This window comes from Sordaria macrospora, chromosome 6 (genome assembly GCF_033870435.1).
Source record: "Sordaria macrospora chromosome 6, complete sequence".
In the NCBI taxonomy this organism is placed as follows: domain Eukaryota; kingdom Fungi; phylum Ascomycota; class Sordariomycetes; order Sordariales; family Sordariaceae; genus Sordaria; species Sordaria macrospora.
Genome location: NC_089376.1, coordinates 2,945,444 through 2,963,882, shown reverse-complemented (window position 1 = coordinate 2,963,882; position 18,439 = coordinate 2,945,444). Strand labels below are relative to the sequence as shown.

Genomic DNA, 18,439 nt, shown 5'->3' with positions numbered 1-18,439 from the left:
GGACAAATAGGTCGGCCATTGTGCTCTCGACACCAAAGGGCATATACAGTCCAATTCTGGCTTATCCGTTAGCTTGATCTGGAATACGAAGAAGTTCTCCAAGGCTGTGAAGGCTATCGAGACACTTTGTGAGAGTGCATCGAGTTAGGACATACCCCTGAAGGTGCAACGTAGGTGGCCAAAGTCACCATGTCAACTTCCGTCTCCGACTTAAACTACTGCGGTATGTTCAGTGCCCGCGGTGCAACCGGAGACGTCCCTTCCGCCCTACTTCAGCCGCCGTGCGGCATGGGATCAAAGTTCGCCGCACTCAGTACAACTACAGTCGTTGCACGGATGAAGGCCCAATGCACAGAAAAAGTGGTCGCGGCGATGAGCAATTTTGAAGGCCGGGGACTGTTCAGATCTCGGAAACTGCAATGTCCGCCCATTTACTATTCGCAACTTCCAATTGGCTGTATAGGTCACGCGCGGGTTCAGCACGGCTGGCCGACCGACTGCAAGGAAAGCAGGAACGAAAAGTCCAGCTACCAAATCGCTCTTTCCCCCAAGCTGTGATTGCCATCATGACGCATTGCCTTGGCTGTACAACGGCAAGAGCAGGCCGAAGCTCTAGTTGCTTTACTTTCATTGTTGCAGCGTTTTCTTTTTTTCTTTCTTTTTTTGTCTCAACAAACCACTAAGCGATTTCGGGTTCCGCGCCCGTCCTCCGGTTATTGACACGGCACAATGCGGAGAGAGCCGTATAGTGAGGTCGGGATATTAATTTGGGGTAGCCAGTAAGCGGCTGGATGATCTTTTCCCGGCAGATTAGATTACGGGATTCCAGATAGATTGCTGGAAGGGCCATGTTCAGTACTGGACTCGGAACAGTGGAGGAAAAGTCCCATCCGCGTTGTGCGGAGTGTTGGGCAGAGAGCATCGCCCATCAAAGTATCGTCGCGAGACTCATAAGCTCTCCATTGTGCCGTAGACACTGCATAGCACGATTTCCACCTTCCCATCAACGCCGTCTACCAACTCCAAAGACCAAATCCTCCACCGCCAAAATGTTCTCCCCCCTCCTCCTAAGCATCACCCTCCTCACCACCCTGTTATTCACAAACCCAGCCCTCTCCTCCCCCGTCCCCGTCCCCGTCCCCGTCCCCGATCCCATGCCCCAGCCACAACCACAAGCAACATCCATCCCCACCCCCACCACCTTGCAACAGGGAGCCTACTGGATCCGCGCCGTCGTCCAGCCCAACTACCACAAATACCTCCAAACCAAACCCGCCAACCTTCCCGGCCCCGCCCTCATCGAGTCCTACACCACAGCAGGGCAATTCAACATCATCGACGGGCAGCTCGTCAACAAGGTATCTTCCCCCGCGCTATACATGTGGGTGGAGGAGCCGGCCGATAAGGCGAACCCGCCCCGGACGCTGGCGACGTGGTTTAATGCCACGAAAAACCCGTTTGGCACATTTGCGTGGCAGGGGGATACGCTTACTTGGAGCGTGCCGAGTGTGAAGAGGCAGAATGTCGCGGCTTGGTTGGTTTGTAAAGGGCAGGCGCTGTTTGTGAATACGGGGGCTTATGGGTATCAGACGCCGGCGGGGTGTGCGGATCAGACGGTTAGTTTTTGTCTCTTTCTTTGTGTTTCCGCTGGTTATGGTGGTGGTGGTGGTGGTGGTGTTGATTGTGGTGTTGAGTGAGAATGGAGTCGGGCTAACGAATGCGATAGATACACTACTATAACGACAAGACTGCGAACAACTAGCGGGGAAAAAGAGAGTCGAAGAAGTTTTGGATAGGGGTGGAGGTTGGACTGATTCAACGAGCCTCTTGTAGGGAGATGTTCACAAGCAAGCAAGACAGTCACTGATCAAATACAAACGATCTAGCGACCGGACGTGGCGAGGCCATACTGACATATACATATTCATCTCATTAATCATATCATATCATCTGCTCCGGGTATCTTGCTAACTAATAACGGAAAAACCAACCACACAGTACATCACACTCCCTTCCCCCAACATCACCTTCTCCAAGGCACAATCTCCACACCACCCCACACAGCTTTCATCTTTCCTCTCAGTCGAACTTAAACCTTCTCATCACCAGCCTTATGCTCATGCACCTCAATCTCATTCTCCACCGTCTTCCTTGCCTTAACAGCCTCAATCTCCGCCGCAAGTCTCGACTCGCCCTTCTTGGTCTTCCAGGGCTTCGGTCCATCATCGCCAAACAAGATCTCGATCTCCTCGAGCGTCTTACCGCACGTCTCCGGGTAAAAGACCCAGAACCAGGCGGCGGCTGTGACGCACAGCACACCAAAGATGATGAACAGCTTCCAGGTGATGTTGACAAACGCAGGGGGAGTGAACATGCCCAGCGCAAAGTTGAAGACCCAGTTGCTCATGGCGGCCATGGACATGCCCGTGGCGCGGGTTCCGAGGGACCAGACTTCAGCGGCGTAGATCCAGCAGACCGGGGCCAGGGTAAGGGCGTAGACGACAATCAACAAATAAGAAAAGAGGATGACAGTGTTGGCGGGCGCGCCCTTGTGCACGGCGATGACAATGTTGGCGTTGCCGCCGACGCCCTCGGGCACGTTATCGTGGTGGGCACCCATGACGCCGCCGACGACGAAGTGGCAGAAACCCATGCCCAAAGCGCCGTAGACCAAAAGGGTGCGGCGGCCCGTCTTGTCGATGAAAAGCCACATTACGCCGGTGAAGATGATGAAGACGGCGTACTGGATGCCGGAAGTCACCATGGCGACGTCGCCTGTGAGACCGGCCATTTGGGCGATGTAAGTGAGGTAGTAGACGATTACGTTGGCGCCGGCGAGTTGCTGTTGAGGGGGTGTTAGTCGCTGGTTTGTAATTGATGCGGTAAAAGGAGGGAAAGGAAGGGAAAAAAATTACGTACCTGCCAAGCCTGCACAGTCATACCAGCCATGGTACGCTTCCACATGCCGTTCTTGACGAACTTCCTCCATCCCTGGCCAGCCTCACGCTCAGCGTTCATGACAGTGACAATCTCCTCCCACTCGGCAACGACTCTGGGATCATCAACGTTGCCGTCAGCCTGGATGTTAGCCAGAACATGAATGGCCTCCTGATCTCTGCCGACTTTGGCCAGCCATCTGGGTGACCTGGGCAAGAAGGGAAGACCGATCATGAGGAAGAAGCAGGGGACGAACTGGATACCCCAGGCCGTCCGGAAGGAAGCAGGGCCCTCGATCGACGCACAGCCGTAGCCGATAAAGTACATGATCAAGATACCGAACTCGATGGCGAGCTGCTGGATGATGACCAAGGAACCACGCTTCTCGGCCTTGGCGATCTCGGCAAGGTAGACGGGGACCTGGGAGGAGGTGATGCCGACGGTGAAGCCGTTGAGGACACGGCCGGCGATGAGTTGGCCATAGTTCTGGCAGGCGACCTGGACGGCGGTGCCGATGAGCCAGAAGAAGCAGGCGAAGAAGATGGAGTCACGGCGACCGATCTTGTCGGAGAGAGGACCGGCGACGGCGGAACCGACGACTGAGCCGGCAGCGAGGGCAGAGCCGATAGCTCCTTGGATGACACCGGAGGGGTTGTTGAAGTAAGTGAGATATTGTTCGGTTACAACGATGGCGGACATGGAAGAGATATCGAAGCCGAAACTGGGGGATCAAAAGTAGTTAGCATCTTGTCATGTCTTTGTGTCTCTGTAACCAAAACATCGAGTTGAGTAACGTGAAGGCAGTGAAAGAACTTACAGTGCACCACCCAAGGTGGCAATGATAGCCACGAGGTGGACATTGTAGATTGTCGGTAGCTTAAGCCCGAGCCCCATCTTGACTGTCTTCCGCAGCAGTTACGCTGACTACGGATATATCTCGACGAGTTGAAAAGAGACAAAGTCTTGAACAGAGACGCCGGCTTCTTTCTTCGGTCGAGATCTGGGAGTCCTCCTTATACATATGTTTTCCGCCGATACAGAACCCGAGTCCCCACCCCCCGGCCGGAGGACCATCAACTTGGAATCGCCTTCACGTTGCATCACTCGTGCAAAGGATGCAGGCATCCCCGGAGGGACGTTGATGCCTGGCCTGCAATGAAACCGGGGAAGATGACCTCTTTCCCTCGGTCTAACGTTACCGTGATACCATTCGTGAAGTGGGGTCCATGCTGTGTTCTGGCGCTGGTAAGGCCGAAGAAGGATGTTGTTGTTGGTTCGGGCGACGGACCGGGGCCAGAATGTAGCACGGCGGTAAAAAGCTGTAGAAAAGTCGGGCGAGACTGTGAGACAAGCAAGGCGGCTGGTCACTGTCGTGTGAGAGACAGGAGGAAGTTGGATGTTCCTCCAATCAAGCCCCAGGGTATCCAAGTCCAGGTCCACTCTGCCCTTGGTTGAGCATGGCAGCCGAGCGGAAGCAGGGGACGCAAGACGAGAATTGCGGGGTGCGGGAATGCGGGGATGCGGAGACCGTCCGGGGCAGCTATTGGTGCGCTTCTAAGCTTTCGTCTCCTTCTCCAACTTTCAAGTGACAAAAATTGACGAAAAGCGACGGGTTGGGGGACATGCCATGCAACAACTCGAGCCGTTTCGGCAGTTCTCCGCGCTGATCGGAGAAAGGGGCGGCGGAAGGACAAGGGGCTGGCCAAGAACTGGCGTGAACCTTGATTGAAGCGCAAACCACGGGAGAAGCACGCTCAAGCTCAAAGAAGCCAGCCAAGACCGACACCATGCCCAGCCATGCCCAGCCATGACCAACAACGCCAACAGCTTTGTCCCTTTCCAGGCGTTACACCCGTCTTGCTGGTGGACACTGTCTCCGCCAAACCCCGGGTTTTACCCCACGATATCTTACTCCTCATTCTCTCATGACCCCATTCCATCACTTCGAACTGGAGAACGGAGGTGGACCGGGACGAGGTACGGACGAGCCATATTGTCGTGACTTACCAAGCGACAATAGTTATTGCATCTGAACATCGAGGCTGCGCGTCCTGAGCGGGATAACTTGATAACCGTGGGAGAGTGAAATTCAGGTCCTGATTTTGATTGTGTGCTGATGACTGGTGCTATCGAGGTCAGGAAGCGGCCAAAGAAAGGCTCTTTGGCAGATTGTTTTGCATGTCTAGTAACGGTCAAGAGTCCGTGGGTCGCTGATATAATATGATTGGAACGGTTGGAGTTGTTGGAGATCCAGATATCGGGGAATAAGGTACCGAATTAATATCCAGATGTCTGATTGGTTGCGTTCCAGCCAAGTTCCAACGGTGAACCACTCTGCGATGAATGTGTGTTGTGCGACCGTACCGAATGCAACTACTTTTCGATACCGTACATTCCCGGCGATATCTGTCAAGGTGACCTCGTGATGTTCATAGATGTTAGTTGTGGACTTGTATGCAATCCTCCTTACCGGAAGCAGATGCTGTATAATAGTTTGTTGAGTTAACCCGGCCTAAGAAGGGATTCCATCAGTTCTCTGTAACCTCTGGAGCCATGTGAAACATTATGGCCAAAACCCAAATTGAAAAATTTGACCTACATGAGAACCGCGACCATGAATCAAGATGCATGAGCTTTTCCAAAAGCGGTGACAGCAAGACCTTCACATGCGGTCGGAGGCTCTAGTGTGATAGCATTCGACAAGAAGTTGCAACGAGGCAAATCGCCAAGCTCTCCATTCCTTGATCAACAAAAAAAAAAAGACGAGAGAGACGCAACCACCGCCAAACGTGGCCGGGATCCATTACTGTGTTGTATTTGGATGGATCATCGCTCACTTGAAGCTTCCAGATCTCCGCATGCTTTATGTAGCATGCCATGGCTAACACGATGCATCACTACTGCAACTTTATTTGTGAAGAGGAAGTCGGGTCTGTTCAAAGGGTCCATCTGCCATGCGTCGCTCAAGAAGGCATGGTGTTGCTGCGTAACTGCCCAGATATGTGCACGTATGGGTATCCCTCCCGGGTTGCTGTGTCACGGTCCGAAGTGTAGAAGGTGTGATACATTTCATTTATGATACTGCCTAGAAAATTCACCAGGCATGATAGTGAAGAGTCGGACACATGTAGATTTCCCTTGATATGGCCTTGCACTGGTTCTCAGGCGCAAGGTGGTAACTGATGCGAAGGAACGCATCGCCGGTGTTCAATACCGGGATGATGGTGTTTGATGGTATATCCCGGGGACCCAACCACTTGGTATGGCCCTCTGCGAGGTATAGCATGGCGCAACGAAATGGTGTTCCTGACTATGTCTCGGAGTAACTGTGACCTTGTGGTTCAAACCCAAGGAGGAGCCTGCGAAGGCAAGATGTGCTGGTTGATGAACGATGTTTGCAGTGTAAGACGGGTTGGGTTTTAAATGCATAGGGTTAGGGGTATACTTGAGAAATCGATACGAACGGCGGTTGATCTGCTACCCATGCCTCGCCCAGCCCTTTTTCCGGTCAGACACTCAATGGATTGTCATGTATGAGCGTGGTAGAGAACTAAGGCGGCGTTGCAATCGCACCTTCCGAGCGCATTTGATGGAAGTGCTGGGAAAGAAATGGGTGCTCAAAGTGAGCTTTGTCTCGGGGCATATGTGATCGCATAGCTACTCCCCATGACCAAGTCAGCTGCGCAGGGTCCAGGTGAATGAAATCCCACAGGGATTGGCGAAGCAATGAACAGAATGGCGAGGAGAAGATGACGAAACAAGTGCGATCGAAATAGGTGGCATTGCAACGAGCTATGTCTTGAGTCATTTGAACGAGGTGAGGAACGGCTGTTTGTATCGAAGAACAAAGAACGCGACGGGAATCGCTTGGTCGCGCAGAATGTGGAAAAGAAGAAGGAGGACGGGAAACAAAGAGAGCGTATGGAATGTGGATCGGAACCACCAATAATGTCACCGCATACTGAGCGAGGCAACGTTACCTAAAGAGACTAGAAAAACATTTAAATTTCCATAACTCTCTTGTGGACACGATCTCTTCTGACATTTACTCTAATAGGAAAGTTATTAAAGTTGGTAAGCTATTTGGCTGCCTTCTTTTCTCTCTTTCTTAAGAATTTAAAATACTCAAATTCGAGTTTAACTACAAATTACCTAAAATTGTAATTGACTAGATTATAAACATGCTGTAAACGTTATTTTAAATGAATATAATATAAATACCACATCATATAGCGTACTTAACTATGTTGCATGACTGTTACGAACTTATGAGGATACACGGACCAACCATGGCTTTGGTAACACAACCGGCCTAAACGGGTTAGGCCGTGCCAGGCCGTGTCACACACCAAGCCAGGACGGACCAGAGAACGCATGCAGAACGCTCACGGTGAACGAAGTGCTCACGAAGTGAGCAAGTGAGCGAAGCATCACCAGTGAGCAGGCACGCATTAGATAGACCTATGGGGCTCGACAAGAGCATCCGGAGACAGATATCTCGCAGAGGGCGAGCAGGTATAAAGGGACTACAGGAGAACTCAGATTTTCAGATAGTTCGACAGTATTCAACAGATCACAGTTACCACAATTGTTCATTGAGACCAGTATCACGCACCCACTTGTTGTGAACCTTTTGGCTTCACCGAACCGCACTGATAGTTCTTACCTTCAGCTATCTCATTTAGGCAGATAGCTGAAGGATGATAACTATCAGAAGTCGTTCGATGAAGCCAAAAGGTTCACAACAAGTATGGTAGCGTTATACTAGTCTCGGTGACAGTGATCAATTGACTACTGTCGAATTATCTGACAATTTGAGTTCTCCCATAGTCCTTTTATACCTTGCGTGTGTGTCCTTGACTCCCGTATTCCTGAGTGTCTACTCACTCATGATGTTGGCTCACTTGAAGGTCCTGGCTCACGGCGTGAGCCTCTACTGGCTCCTATGGTCACACTGTCCCACCTCTGCGTGGCTGTCGTATCCTGGTGGCTTGGTTGACCCGTGTGTCATGGGGCTGGCGCTCAGGGGTGTCTGCCTGGCTTGAACCCTATATAAGCCAGGCCTGCCCTCCGGTTGGGTGCACTCCCGGGGTGCGCCGCACGAACCACATTTCTGACCTTGGTGTTTCTGGCACCTTCGATATCCGCACCTCTCTTGTGTATTTAGCTGTAAGCTCTATGCCATACTGGCACAGACTTCCCTTTTCCTCTTTGTCGAATATTACCACTTTCACCAAGGCCTACCTGCGTGTATACCTTGTAGAACCCTTACACCGTGTGACTCGCTTGAGTTCGTAACAATGACCCGCTTTTATTTACTATAAATTTCTTGCCTTCCTCACATTTTACTTTTAGAGTTCCTTTCCTCCTTTCTTTCTCTCATCCCGTCTCCCTCCCTTGATTCGTTTGCCTACCTTTATATCCTCACATCTCACCTTTACCACAGCCTCTCACCGTGCCTCACCTGCACAACAAACGGAGCGCAATCCTCTCCTCCTTCAACGTCACGCCTTGCACTGCATACATGGGCAATTGAGAACATCAATCAAACTTGCACGACTCATGTCGGTCTGCAATAAAACTGTCGGATGCACATGCACATACATGGCATCGCTTCTACATGACCTATACATGAGAAGCTATAAAAAGATCAGATAAACTCTTGATCGTATAATCTTCAAGTCCTCGCGCGTTTGCAGTCGACTTGGAGGTGACTTCCGTTTGAACGCATCGTCTATACTCGGAACGTGAATATCAAACAGAAGCAGTTTATATATAGACAGTACTCAATATCAACAACTCATCCACCATACTACTTGGAGAGTTGCTCAATTGCTCAAATTACGCAGGCAGTCCGTCGCTTGACAAGTGACGACATAACCAATTTCATCGCATCGATCCATCGCATTCAAGGGCGGTGATTGCCTCTTGCCGGGACGACCTTGATTCATCCCAGCTTCAGTCCGACGCTCTTGCGGTCGGAGTGATCCATTCAATCGCTCCTTCCCTGGATTGCAACCGAGAGTTCAGAACGGCAGCTACACAATACAAATTGGAATTACTTCCCAAATAAAAAAAATGAAGGAGCAACCTGGAAAAAACAACAAATCTGGATGCGGCCAACAAAGAAGGAAGCATTCGCCGCCCCTGTTGTCTCCTACCTCGCCTAGAATGAAACTTAAGAACCGTGGACCTACCGGGAGCCTTTCTCAGAATGGCATCAAAAAATCCTCAGACGTAAGTCACCGCATCATCGCTTTTGTGTCATCTTTCCCTTAAATCACCACCCTTCACTCCCGCTTGCGCACCCATTTGTTTAGCCTTCACTCGGATCGCATTTGTGCCGCGCGTGAGTTTCTGCAGGAACATACATACCTGTACAATTTGGATGCATGTCCCGAAGATCTACCTACCCAAAAGTTGGCCCCGCTAACTCGCATCAGAAACACAAAATACGCCCTGCACCGAAACTCACCGAGGCAGCGCGCGCCCTTCATACCATCTCATCGACATCGCAAGTCCAGATTCAAGTCCCATCAGCCGACATGGTGTCCCACGGCGAGCCTTCTGGCCGAATCCTGTCTCCCCTGGCTTCAAACCTTTCCTCAAACGCCACTCTGACACAACTTCTCTCTCCGGTAACCGATAGTGATACCAACCAAGACGTCGAAATGACCCAGGCGACGACTGAAGCCAACTCCACGGACGGAAAAACAGCTTGTGTCTGGGTTGAATCTGTTGAGTCGGGATGGCACCAGCTCAAAACCCTTTACATCTTGACCTATGACAACCGGCGTCACGACTCCAAGAAACTCAGCAAGGAAGAAATACAAGGCTATATCAAAAATATGCGAGCCTACCTACTTCATCTACTGCACGAAGTAGAGCCAAAGCCTGAATTCAAAAAGCTTGGCCTCGATAAGGCACTCGCTTTTTATTTGCCCCCTGAGTTTCCGCCAACACTGGCAAGAGTGGCCCCCGACTTGTCGATACTAGCTCGGCAAGTACTTGAGAAATACGAGAGCGAAGATTGGGGCAAGGACTTCACAACTCACCAAGGAGAAGAAAGTGAGGCAGAAGATTTAGGCTCCGCCGTTGCTACGACCAGTACAACGGGTAGAAATCTTTCTGGCTCCCGCCCTTCCACCAAGACAGTAACAGAAGACATCCCACTTCCCCCCGTTTCCCATCCGATTTGGGGCCTCCAAGGCATCATGCATGGCGTGGCACGCAAGACGACAAAGACAGGCCGTGTTGTTCCTGTTCTGGATCCTCGCTACCTGAGCGAGAAATGCAACGCCAAAGCTTTTGGTCACAACGGCCATAAGCCTGGTGCTTGGTGGGCGTACATGATGGCTGCTCTCTTTCATGGAGTCCACGGTTCGCCTCAACATGGCATCACCGGCCATGCTAAGTTTGGAGCCTACTCTATTGTTGTTTCAGCAAACTCAGTCTACCGTGACTTGAATGAGGACAAGGGCACCGAGCTTTGGTACAGCGCGGACAAAAGTACTGAGAATGCCAACCCTACAAGAATCGAAACCAGTCCAGAGACAAGAAGTTTGGAGATGTCATTGGAGAATGGCAAGCCGGTGCGGGTGTTGCGAAAGGCAGGAAACACTTCTGATGCTAGGCACAGTCCCATCTACCCCACAGTTGGCATTCGATATGATGGGCTATACAAGGTCGTCGATCAAGAAATAGACACCAACAAACACGGAGGAGCATTCAAAAAGTTCCAGCTTGTACGTCTTCCGGACTCGGACAATGCCGGTGTCTCATGGGAGGAGGTCCAGAGATACCCAACCAGAGAACAGATCCGGCAATTCGACAAGATCAAGGATGGATACTAGAAGGATCTCAAGCCTGTCTCCTTCCACAGCAGAGCCGAACTTCTCAGAAAGCTTCGCCGTCACACTCCACGACTGCAGTCAAAATACGCGGCTTATAGGTGGGCTCGATGCCCTTGATCTCATTGCCAAACTGCTATGAAATGTACATATATATCACCCTTTCACGATCGCCTTGCTTGCCTCTCAGCATTTCGACTCTTCACATTCTTTCAACGATGGTAACGCGGGCGTCAACCGTTTTGATCTGACAGAACAAGAAAATAATCACAAAAACAAGAAGTTACCAACCCAAAAGGAGGAAGAGAGGTACAAAAAGGCTATGGGATGTAGCGGCCTTTACAGCGAGGAAGACAAGAGGACATGACGGATTGCGAAACGAGTAGGAGGAACGAGAACGACTTTGGCACGATGGTTTGCTTGGATGTCAGGCAGATTGCAAACAGGCAATATTGGTATTGGTTCAGTATTGGTACTGTCCAAGTAGGAATAGAGATAACAGGACGATGGGGTTTTCTTTTTCTTTTTCTTTCCAGTTTAACACTTCGAGACACCACCGTTATCAGGCAGAGAAGTCCGTTTTCTGATCGTCGGTCATTTTCAGTATTGCTCTGATAGTCTAGTCTGTTGGACTTTTTCAAGAATCACTAGTTAGGAATTCTTGCGTTATAAAAACACCACAATCATTTCTCATAGTATCAAGTTCATCGTGCAGTGAAACCATGCCTGTATCTTCAGTGACTTCTCCAATGCTTCGTGACACCGTCCTTGCTATCCAAAACCTCCCCCTTCAAAGCTTCGCTTGCAAACCCGTTGTCCCAAGAACCTCTTCCAAAATAGCCCGTCCAGCCGCTCTGCCAGAGAAGATACACCCGCCCAAAAACGTTCCCTCAAGGGAATTATACCCATGCACACCACCCCCTCCAAACCCAGCCGCCTCTCCAACCGCATACAACCCCGGGAACGGCGTGCCATCCGTCCTCATAACATTGCTGCTCAGGTTCGTCTCTATCCCGCCCAACGTCTTCCTCGTAAGCAGGTTCATCCGCACCGCAATCAGCGGGCCATACTTCTTATCCAGCAACTTATGCGGCGGCGCCACCCTACTTTTTTTGTCGGGCCAGTAATTCCGCGTGCTGTTGATCAGCATCGCCTGCGCGTCTTTCGAGAACGGGTTCTCGAACTGGCTGTCGCGGGCCTCGACTTCTTCTTTAATGGCATTGTAATCAAGAAGACGGACACCACCCCCTCCAGTTTTTGCCATGATGAGCTCGTTCATGCCCGCCACCAGGTCCTCGAGGTTATCTCTCACGACAAAGTCCTCGCCGTGCTTGATGAAGTTCTGCACCGGCACGGTGCCGTTGGAGCTGAACACGCGCTGGCGAAGGGTTTGGATGATGCTTTTGTTGGTTATGTCAGGGTTTTGCTCGGACCCCGAGAGCGCGAACTCGCGCGCGGCGATGGTGCGGTTACAGATGAACCAGGAGTAGTCGTAGCCCGTGCTGCAGATGTGTTTGAGCGTGGCGAGCGTGTCGCACCCGGGGAAGAGGAACGGGGGCAGGCGCTTGCCTGTGGCGTCTAGCCAGAGAGAGGAAGGGGCAGGTAACACGCGGATGCCGTGGCCGGGCCAGATGGGTGACCAGTTCTTGAGTCCTTCCGTGTAATGCCACATCCTGTCCTTGTTGATCACGCTCGCGCCCACGCCCTCGGCGATGTCAATCATCCGTCCGTCCACGTGCGCCGGCACGCCCATGACCATTGTGTCTGGCACTTTGGGACCGAGGCGGTCGATAGGCCAGTTCTTCTTTACCTTCTCCAAGTTTCCTCCGATTCCTCCGCTGGCGATAATCACCGCCGCGCCACGAATTTCGAAGTCTCCTGTTGCCTCCCGCGTTGAGCTCTCGCCCCGGGGCACCTCTTCGTCTTGTAACACCCTACCCTTGACGCCCACCGCCCTACCGGTCGCATCAGTCAAAATCTCATCAACACAATGTCTGAACCTCATCTCCACCACCCCCTCCTTTTCCTTTTTCTCAACGGGCTCCTTGAAAACCCTAACGACCTCCGGCCCCGTGCCCCAACTGACATGAAACCGCGGCACGCTATTCCCATGCCCCCCCGCGCCCCTCCCGTCCCCACGCTCCGCCCACCCGACATTAACCAAAAACCCCAGTCCCCTCGCTTTCATGTAATCTTCCATCTCGTCCGTGGCAAAATTCACGAATGCCTCGGCCCATTTCCGGGGCCAGTAATCTTCTTTCTCCAGCTTGTCGAACTGTGCCGAGCTCAACCAGTCGCGCAGGGCCAGGGAGCGCGAGTCGCGGATGCCCATCCGTCGCTGGAAGGAGGAGTCGACCATGAAGAGCCCTCCCAAAGACCAGAAGGCTTGCCCGCCGAGAGAGGTGCGGGGTTCTTGGTCGAGGAGTAAACAGGGGATGTTGGCGCGCGAGAGCTCAAAGGCGGCGACAAGGCCGGAGAGGCCGGTGCCGACTATGATGACGGGGTTTTCTTTTGTTGGGCGGGTGGGGAAGGGGGTTGGGCCCGGGGAGGATGGGGTTGGGGAGGCCATGGTCATCGATATTGATGCGATGGTCGTTGGTGGGGAGCTGTTGACGGTTTCGTTGGTATGACCGGGAGGAAAGATGGGTGTTGTTTGTTGGGATTGAATCGGGACTGGATGGTGTTGGAAGATCAATCGCGATGCGCTGGGTGTGATGATTATTGGGGACGAATTTGACTATTACTGTATGGCAATGTCTTCCCACGGCTTGTGTTTTGGTTGCCAAAGGGAAGAATCGAAAATGCCGACGCTGATGATGCCGACGAAAACTGTCAACCTGTCAGGGGTAATGAGGAGCTTTCATACCTGCTGTGGTCACGCGGTCTTTCTCCGGTGCCTCGGTTCAGAGACCGAGGGGAAATTTGTGGTTGGCACGATGTGCATTTCGGAGAAGTACTTCCCCGCACAAGGGTTTCAGGGTCTCGTTCGGAGGGCGGGGAGGGGGAAGGAGAGAGGGGAAGTGCAAGCAACTGTCAAGTCTGTGTCACTGGGGTTTGGCTTCAGCTTTTCCTCCAACAGTTTGATTGATTCTTGTAAAGAGAAGATAATTCCGGTCTTGATGTGGATGGACAATTGATTCCTATCGTCGGAAGTCCGCACCACCGACTTAGACCGGCAAGGGACCCACTGTGACCTCCGAAACACGGGTCTCCACCCACGGATCGGCGGATGATTGCGGGGCCCGTCCACGGCTCCTTTCCCCCCGGGCCCGGGTTGCGATCGCAGTTCTGCCGGCATATTGAGAATATCAACACTCGGCCTGAAGAAAAGCCTGGAATAAACTGACGACTTTCCCATCTCGGTGCTTCTGTTGGGTCCCGAACTGGTGGCCTGCGGACTGGGTTCGCAGGACCAACCGGGTTTCACTGGACACTTCCGTGTACCGTCAGCAGAGTACAAGTTGGCCAAATATCCTGCTCTGCTTCAGCAGAACTAGGTAATGGGACCTTCCCCTCACATACTACGCATGGGAAGGAAGGCAATATCGTCTCCACGGTTCTTGCCATAACCATCCAATACCTTGGACAATAAAGCGTGGCAAGAGTATCCCACCCCGACTCGCATCAGAAGTCAGAGAAACTTACGGCACACTTTCCAAGCTCCATGTTGGCGCAAAGTTTTCTTCGTCCACAGTTAGTTGTCTGCTCTGCTCCGACACTTGCCAAAATCTCAACGATAAAGACCACCATCCGGCTTTACACATCCCCTGGGCTATATCCCGAAGATCAGGGTTGTTTCCAGGCTTACGCAGCACGATTTTGCGTGTTTATCCACGAATCTATGTTTGCGCGTGGCACAGCACGGCACGGCCCATGGTGCGGGTTCTGCATCCTGGCATCCTTCATCGGTTTGGCGTTTGCCAGCCGAGATTCTTCTCGGACTCTATCAATTATTGTCTCGTTCTCGGGGTCCGGAAGAGCGAGCCGCGCTGGTTTCACTTCACATGGCAGGTAAAAACCCCAAACGGCTTGAGTGTTCCCATATGACCGGCCACCTCTATTGAAGAGTGGCTTACTGCACGGGTCTAGCTCCGCTCCCAAGGAACGGAACTATGCAATATGATGACTATACCGCGGCCGACCCAGTATGTCCTTGGTATTGGCTGCACATGCCGGTAGATGGATGGGCACTGAGATCAACTCCTCTAAGGTCAACTATATTGCCCTCCATCATGTGGCGAGCCCAAAGCAGCGGCCTGGAAAGTTTGGCTCTCAAGTGTCTGGACCATGAGCCGTGAACTTCTCACCACGACGGTAGGATTGCATATTGCAAACTATATCCGCGTCCCGTCCTTCTGGATCGAATGGGATGGGAACTTGATCCGGTTTGATGGTTACTGGGCCGCTCACATTGCTGACCGCGAAGCTGGTACCTACCTACCATCTGTTATGATGTATGTTCAATCCTTTGCCTCATTAGAGTGGGTGTTCAAAAAGGGTTCACTTATCAGCACTTCTTCTCCGCTTCATTCACCAGATCATCTTGATCAAGGGTCTTCATCCTTCAACATCCCCGGCCCAGCCAAAAGGGGTTGTCATCCCAAGCATAGCCCAACAAACCTGACTCTGCATTGACACCACAACATGGCGGTCATGCACGACACTCACAGGTAATCTCAACCCTCTATCCTCCCTCCTTCTGCCCACTCCACACTCATCTCCATCAAACCCAGTCACGCCCGCGAAGCCGACATCCCCGGCACCGTCAACCTCCGCCCTCTCGACGGCGAAGAGACCTACTACGGGCAATCCCTCTTTCCCGTTCCATCTTCCGACCCCAACGACCCTTTACAATGGCCCTCCTGGAAGAAACACATGATTCTCTTTTGCTGCTCCGCCTTTTCCTTCCTCGGCAACTCGGCTCTGATCGGTCCCTCAACTTACATCGGTCTCTTCTCTACGCAGTTCTCTATCTCACCCAACACCGCTGCGGGACTGGTGAATTACCCCAACCTTGCATTCGGGTTTAGTAATGTCCTCTTCATCCCTACATATCAGCACATTGGACGACGGCCGGTCATGTTAGTAGCGCTGGTGCTGTACGTCGTCGGGCTAGCCTGGGCAGCAAAGGCAAACGGCTTCAGCAGCTTAATGGGTGCCAGGGTAGTGCATGCTTTTGGGTCGGGCGTGTGTGAGGCGTTGCCGGTACAGCTGGTTAATGACATTTTCTTTTTGCATGAGAGAGGGAAGAAGTTGGGGTGGTATACGATTGCCTTGTGCGTGGGGGCTACTGGTCCGTTGTTTTCGGGCTTGATGCTCGGGGCGGGGCTCTCGTGGAATCTGTTCTTCTGGGTAGAGTTTGCGTTTGGGATGGCCTTGTTGGTTCTTTGCTTCTTGTTTGTCGAAGAGACTAGATACGAGCGGAGAACGCTGCCCTCATCGCCTTCGACATCTTCAACCTCCCGCGGTGGTCATGACGACAAAAAGGACAACGCAAAAGCAGAAGCCAACACCACCACCACCGCCGCCGCCACTGTCCATCACATCGAAGCCGACTCACCCAGTCACTCCGCCATCATCCCCCCACGCAAGCCCTTCCTCCAACAACTCCGCCTTTGGACTCCCGCCGCCGCTCCTCACAACGAACAACCAATCCACACCATGCTCCTCCGCTCCGTAACCCACCTCCTCGTCCCCTCCACCTTCTGGGTCATCACCACCTACGGCATCTACATCGGCCTAGCCGGCTTCGCTTTCGCCTTCATCTTCCCTCTCAAAATCGTCGCCCCTCCTTACTCCTGGCCTTCCACCTCATCAGGCTTCCACTCCTTCGCCACCTTTTTAGGGTTCGGTCTCGCCATCCCCTGCGTCTCTTTATCCGACCGGCTAGCAGCCTACCTAACCAAACGCAACAACGGCATCCGCGAAGCCGAAATGCGTTTGCCCATCTTACTCCCCGCCATGCTCATCGCGCCCGCAGGACAGGTCGTCTTTGGCCTGGCGGCCGAAAAGAATCTGCATTGGATCGCATACATGGCGGGCGTGGCCATGACGCAGTTTGGGGGGTACTTTTACTTTACGGTGACGCTGGCATACGCGGTGGATTCTTACACGGCGAACCTGTCCGAGATGCTAATTATCATGAACGTCGGGAAGCAGGCGATTAGCTTTGGTATGGGGCTGAATGTGCTGGATTGGATTTTGGAGAGCGGATATGGGAGGGTGATTGCGGGGGTCTTTGGCGGCTTGTTGTTGGCGAACAATGTGGTGGTTTTGGTGTTTATGGCTTGGGGAAGGAGGATCAGAAGGACAGTTAGTCGGACTTGGATGGCGAGGGTGCATGCTAGGACGGTGGTTGAGGGGGAGGGACACTAGTAAGTTGAAGGGGAGGTCAAAGCAAGTAGAACATAGTGTCGTAGAAGGAGGGTTTATATTTGGTGATGATAGATTGCGCCGAGGAACTAGATAAGGTGATAGTTAACAAGCAGAAGCCAATATCAGTTCTGCATGAAATTGTGAAGGGATATTAATGTCAAAATTCCTAATGACGAATTGCTCTCATGAAAATGGACCCAAAACGCTCACGTCATATCCTTCACTGCCACTCACTGCCTTTCCTACAGTCAACTCCCACACCCCTCAAACAACGCTCGCTGGAGTTCCGAAGTTCCGATATAATTTCCTCTGATATTAATCTCTTTCCTCATCAATACCTTCTTCCTCTCTCTCCCTCTAGACGTACCCCCATCACATCACATCACATCCCATCCCATCCCATTCATTCCCTTCGCCTACTTATAGCAAGGCCTCAACCAGTTCCCACTCTCGATCGCTGGCTCCTCCCACCAAGGGCACGAGATCTTATAAGCCTTGATCCCGCCCTCGGGCGCCCAGCAGCCGCTTCCGCTCACGATGCCGGGGTCCGAGCAGTCCGTCTTTTGGAACAGCGTGATCTGGCACTTGGGGTTGAGGTAGGCGTCGCTGATGGTGCGGGCATCGAGCGTCTCGGTGCCGTTGCCGGTCCACTGCCGCTTGGGAATCGTGCATTCGCCGCAGGCAGCGCCAAAGTTGACCGTATAGAACTCCCAGTTCTGGGAGCTGAGGTCCATGGGGCAGGTGTCGGCGGTGGAGAGGCGGAAGCCGCCGAGGGTGGGGACGCGCTTGGTGTTGCCGGCTTCATAGGGAGTAGAAGCAGAGGCGGGCGCGGCAGAGGCGGTGCTTCCGAGGGTGAGGAAGGTGGCGAGAGCGCCGGTGAGGAGGGTGGTGAGTTGCATTGTTGTTGTGTTTGATTTTTGGTGGTGGTGGTGGTGGCGGCGGTGAAGTTAATTGGATGTGTAGGATGCAGACGAAGGAATCGGGTAGGAAGAAAGTCGGGAAAGAAGGGTGCTTTTCGTGAGATATTTGTATTCGTCTTCTATTGAAAAAGATCTCCTGACGTACGGGTCCCGAGGATTTGGCGATGTGGAGTTCACAACAAGGATGTAAGAGGACCCGGGAAATGGGTTGCCTTTATACTTGGGGGTTGTGGTGCATTGGTGGGACTTTTCCTTAACCCCCTACTTATAAAGTAAGGGGAATTTTTTCAATGGGACAGCGAAATATCATGGGACAATCTGAATTACAGCCAAAGCACTAAGAAATTCAATAGTACA

The 18,439-nt window shown here is 52.4% G+C and overlaps 6 protein-coding genes across 6 annotated transcripts; 3 read left to right on the top strand and 3 right to left on the bottom strand.

Annotated features, from left to right (window-relative positions):
- Window positions 1-1,049: 1,049 nt before the first annotated feature.
- On the top strand, window positions 1,050-1,762 carry SMAC4_03627 (uncharacterized protein; the record flags this gene model as incomplete). The annotated part of the gene is made up of 2 exons (XM_003351275.1): window positions 1,050-1,616; window positions 1,727-1,762. 2 exons carry the CDS (start codon window positions 1,050-1,052, stop codon window positions 1,760-1,762), a joined length of 603 nt encoding a protein of 200 aa, XP_003351323.1.
- Window positions 1,763-2,000: 238 nt separating this feature from the next.
- Window positions 2,001-4,465, bottom strand: SMAC4_03626 (uncharacterized protein). Its single transcript, XM_003351274.2, has 3 exons — window positions 3,755-4,465; window positions 2,920-3,658; window positions 2,001-2,842 (listed from the first exon to the last, which is right to left on the bottom strand). Exons 1-3 carry the CDS (start codon window positions 3,829-3,831, stop codon window positions 2,090-2,092), a joined length of 1,569 nt encoding a protein of 522 aa, XP_003351322.1. The 5' UTR covers window positions 3,832-4,465; the 3' UTR covers window positions 2,001-2,089.
- Window positions 4,466-8,215: 3,750 nt separating this feature from the next.
- SMAC4_03625 (uncharacterized protein) lies at window positions 8,216-11,490 on the top strand. Its single transcript, XM_066089983.1, has 2 exons — window positions 8,216-9,174; window positions 9,381-11,490. Exons 1-2 carry the CDS (start codon window positions 9,016-9,018, stop codon window positions 10,788-10,790), a joined length of 1,569 nt encoding a protein of 522 aa, XP_065947540.1. The 5' UTR covers window positions 8,216-9,015; the 3' UTR covers window positions 10,791-11,490.
- Window positions 11,491-11,577: 87 nt separating this feature from the next.
- SMAC4_03624 (uncharacterized protein) lies at window positions 11,578-13,356 on the bottom strand (the record flags this gene model as incomplete). Its single annotated transcript, XM_003351272.1, has 1 exon — window positions 11,578-13,356. The coding sequence occupies one exon, from the start codon at window positions 13,354-13,356 to the stop codon at window positions 11,578-11,580; it is 1,779 nt and encodes a 592-aa protein (XP_003351320.1).
- A 2,075-nt stretch (window positions 13,357-15,431) lies between these two features.
- Window positions 15,432-17,162, top strand: SMAC4_03623 (uncharacterized protein; the record flags this gene model as incomplete). Its single annotated transcript, XM_003351271.1, has 2 exons — window positions 15,432-15,457; window positions 15,521-17,162. The coding sequence occupies 2 exons, from the start codon at window positions 15,432-15,434 to the stop codon at window positions 17,160-17,162; spliced, it is 1,668 nt and encodes a 555-aa protein (XP_003351319.1).
- A 416-nt stretch (window positions 17,163-17,578) lies between these two features.
- On the bottom strand, window positions 17,579-18,327 carry SMAC4_03622 (uncharacterized protein; the record flags this gene model as incomplete). Its single annotated transcript, XM_003351270.2, has 1 exon — window positions 17,579-18,327. The coding sequence occupies exon 1, from the start codon at window positions 18,059-18,061 to the stop codon at window positions 17,579-17,581; it is 483 nt and encodes a 160-aa protein (XP_003351318.1). The 5' UTR covers window positions 18,062-18,327.
- Between the last annotated feature and the right edge of the window lie 112 nt (window positions 18,328-18,439).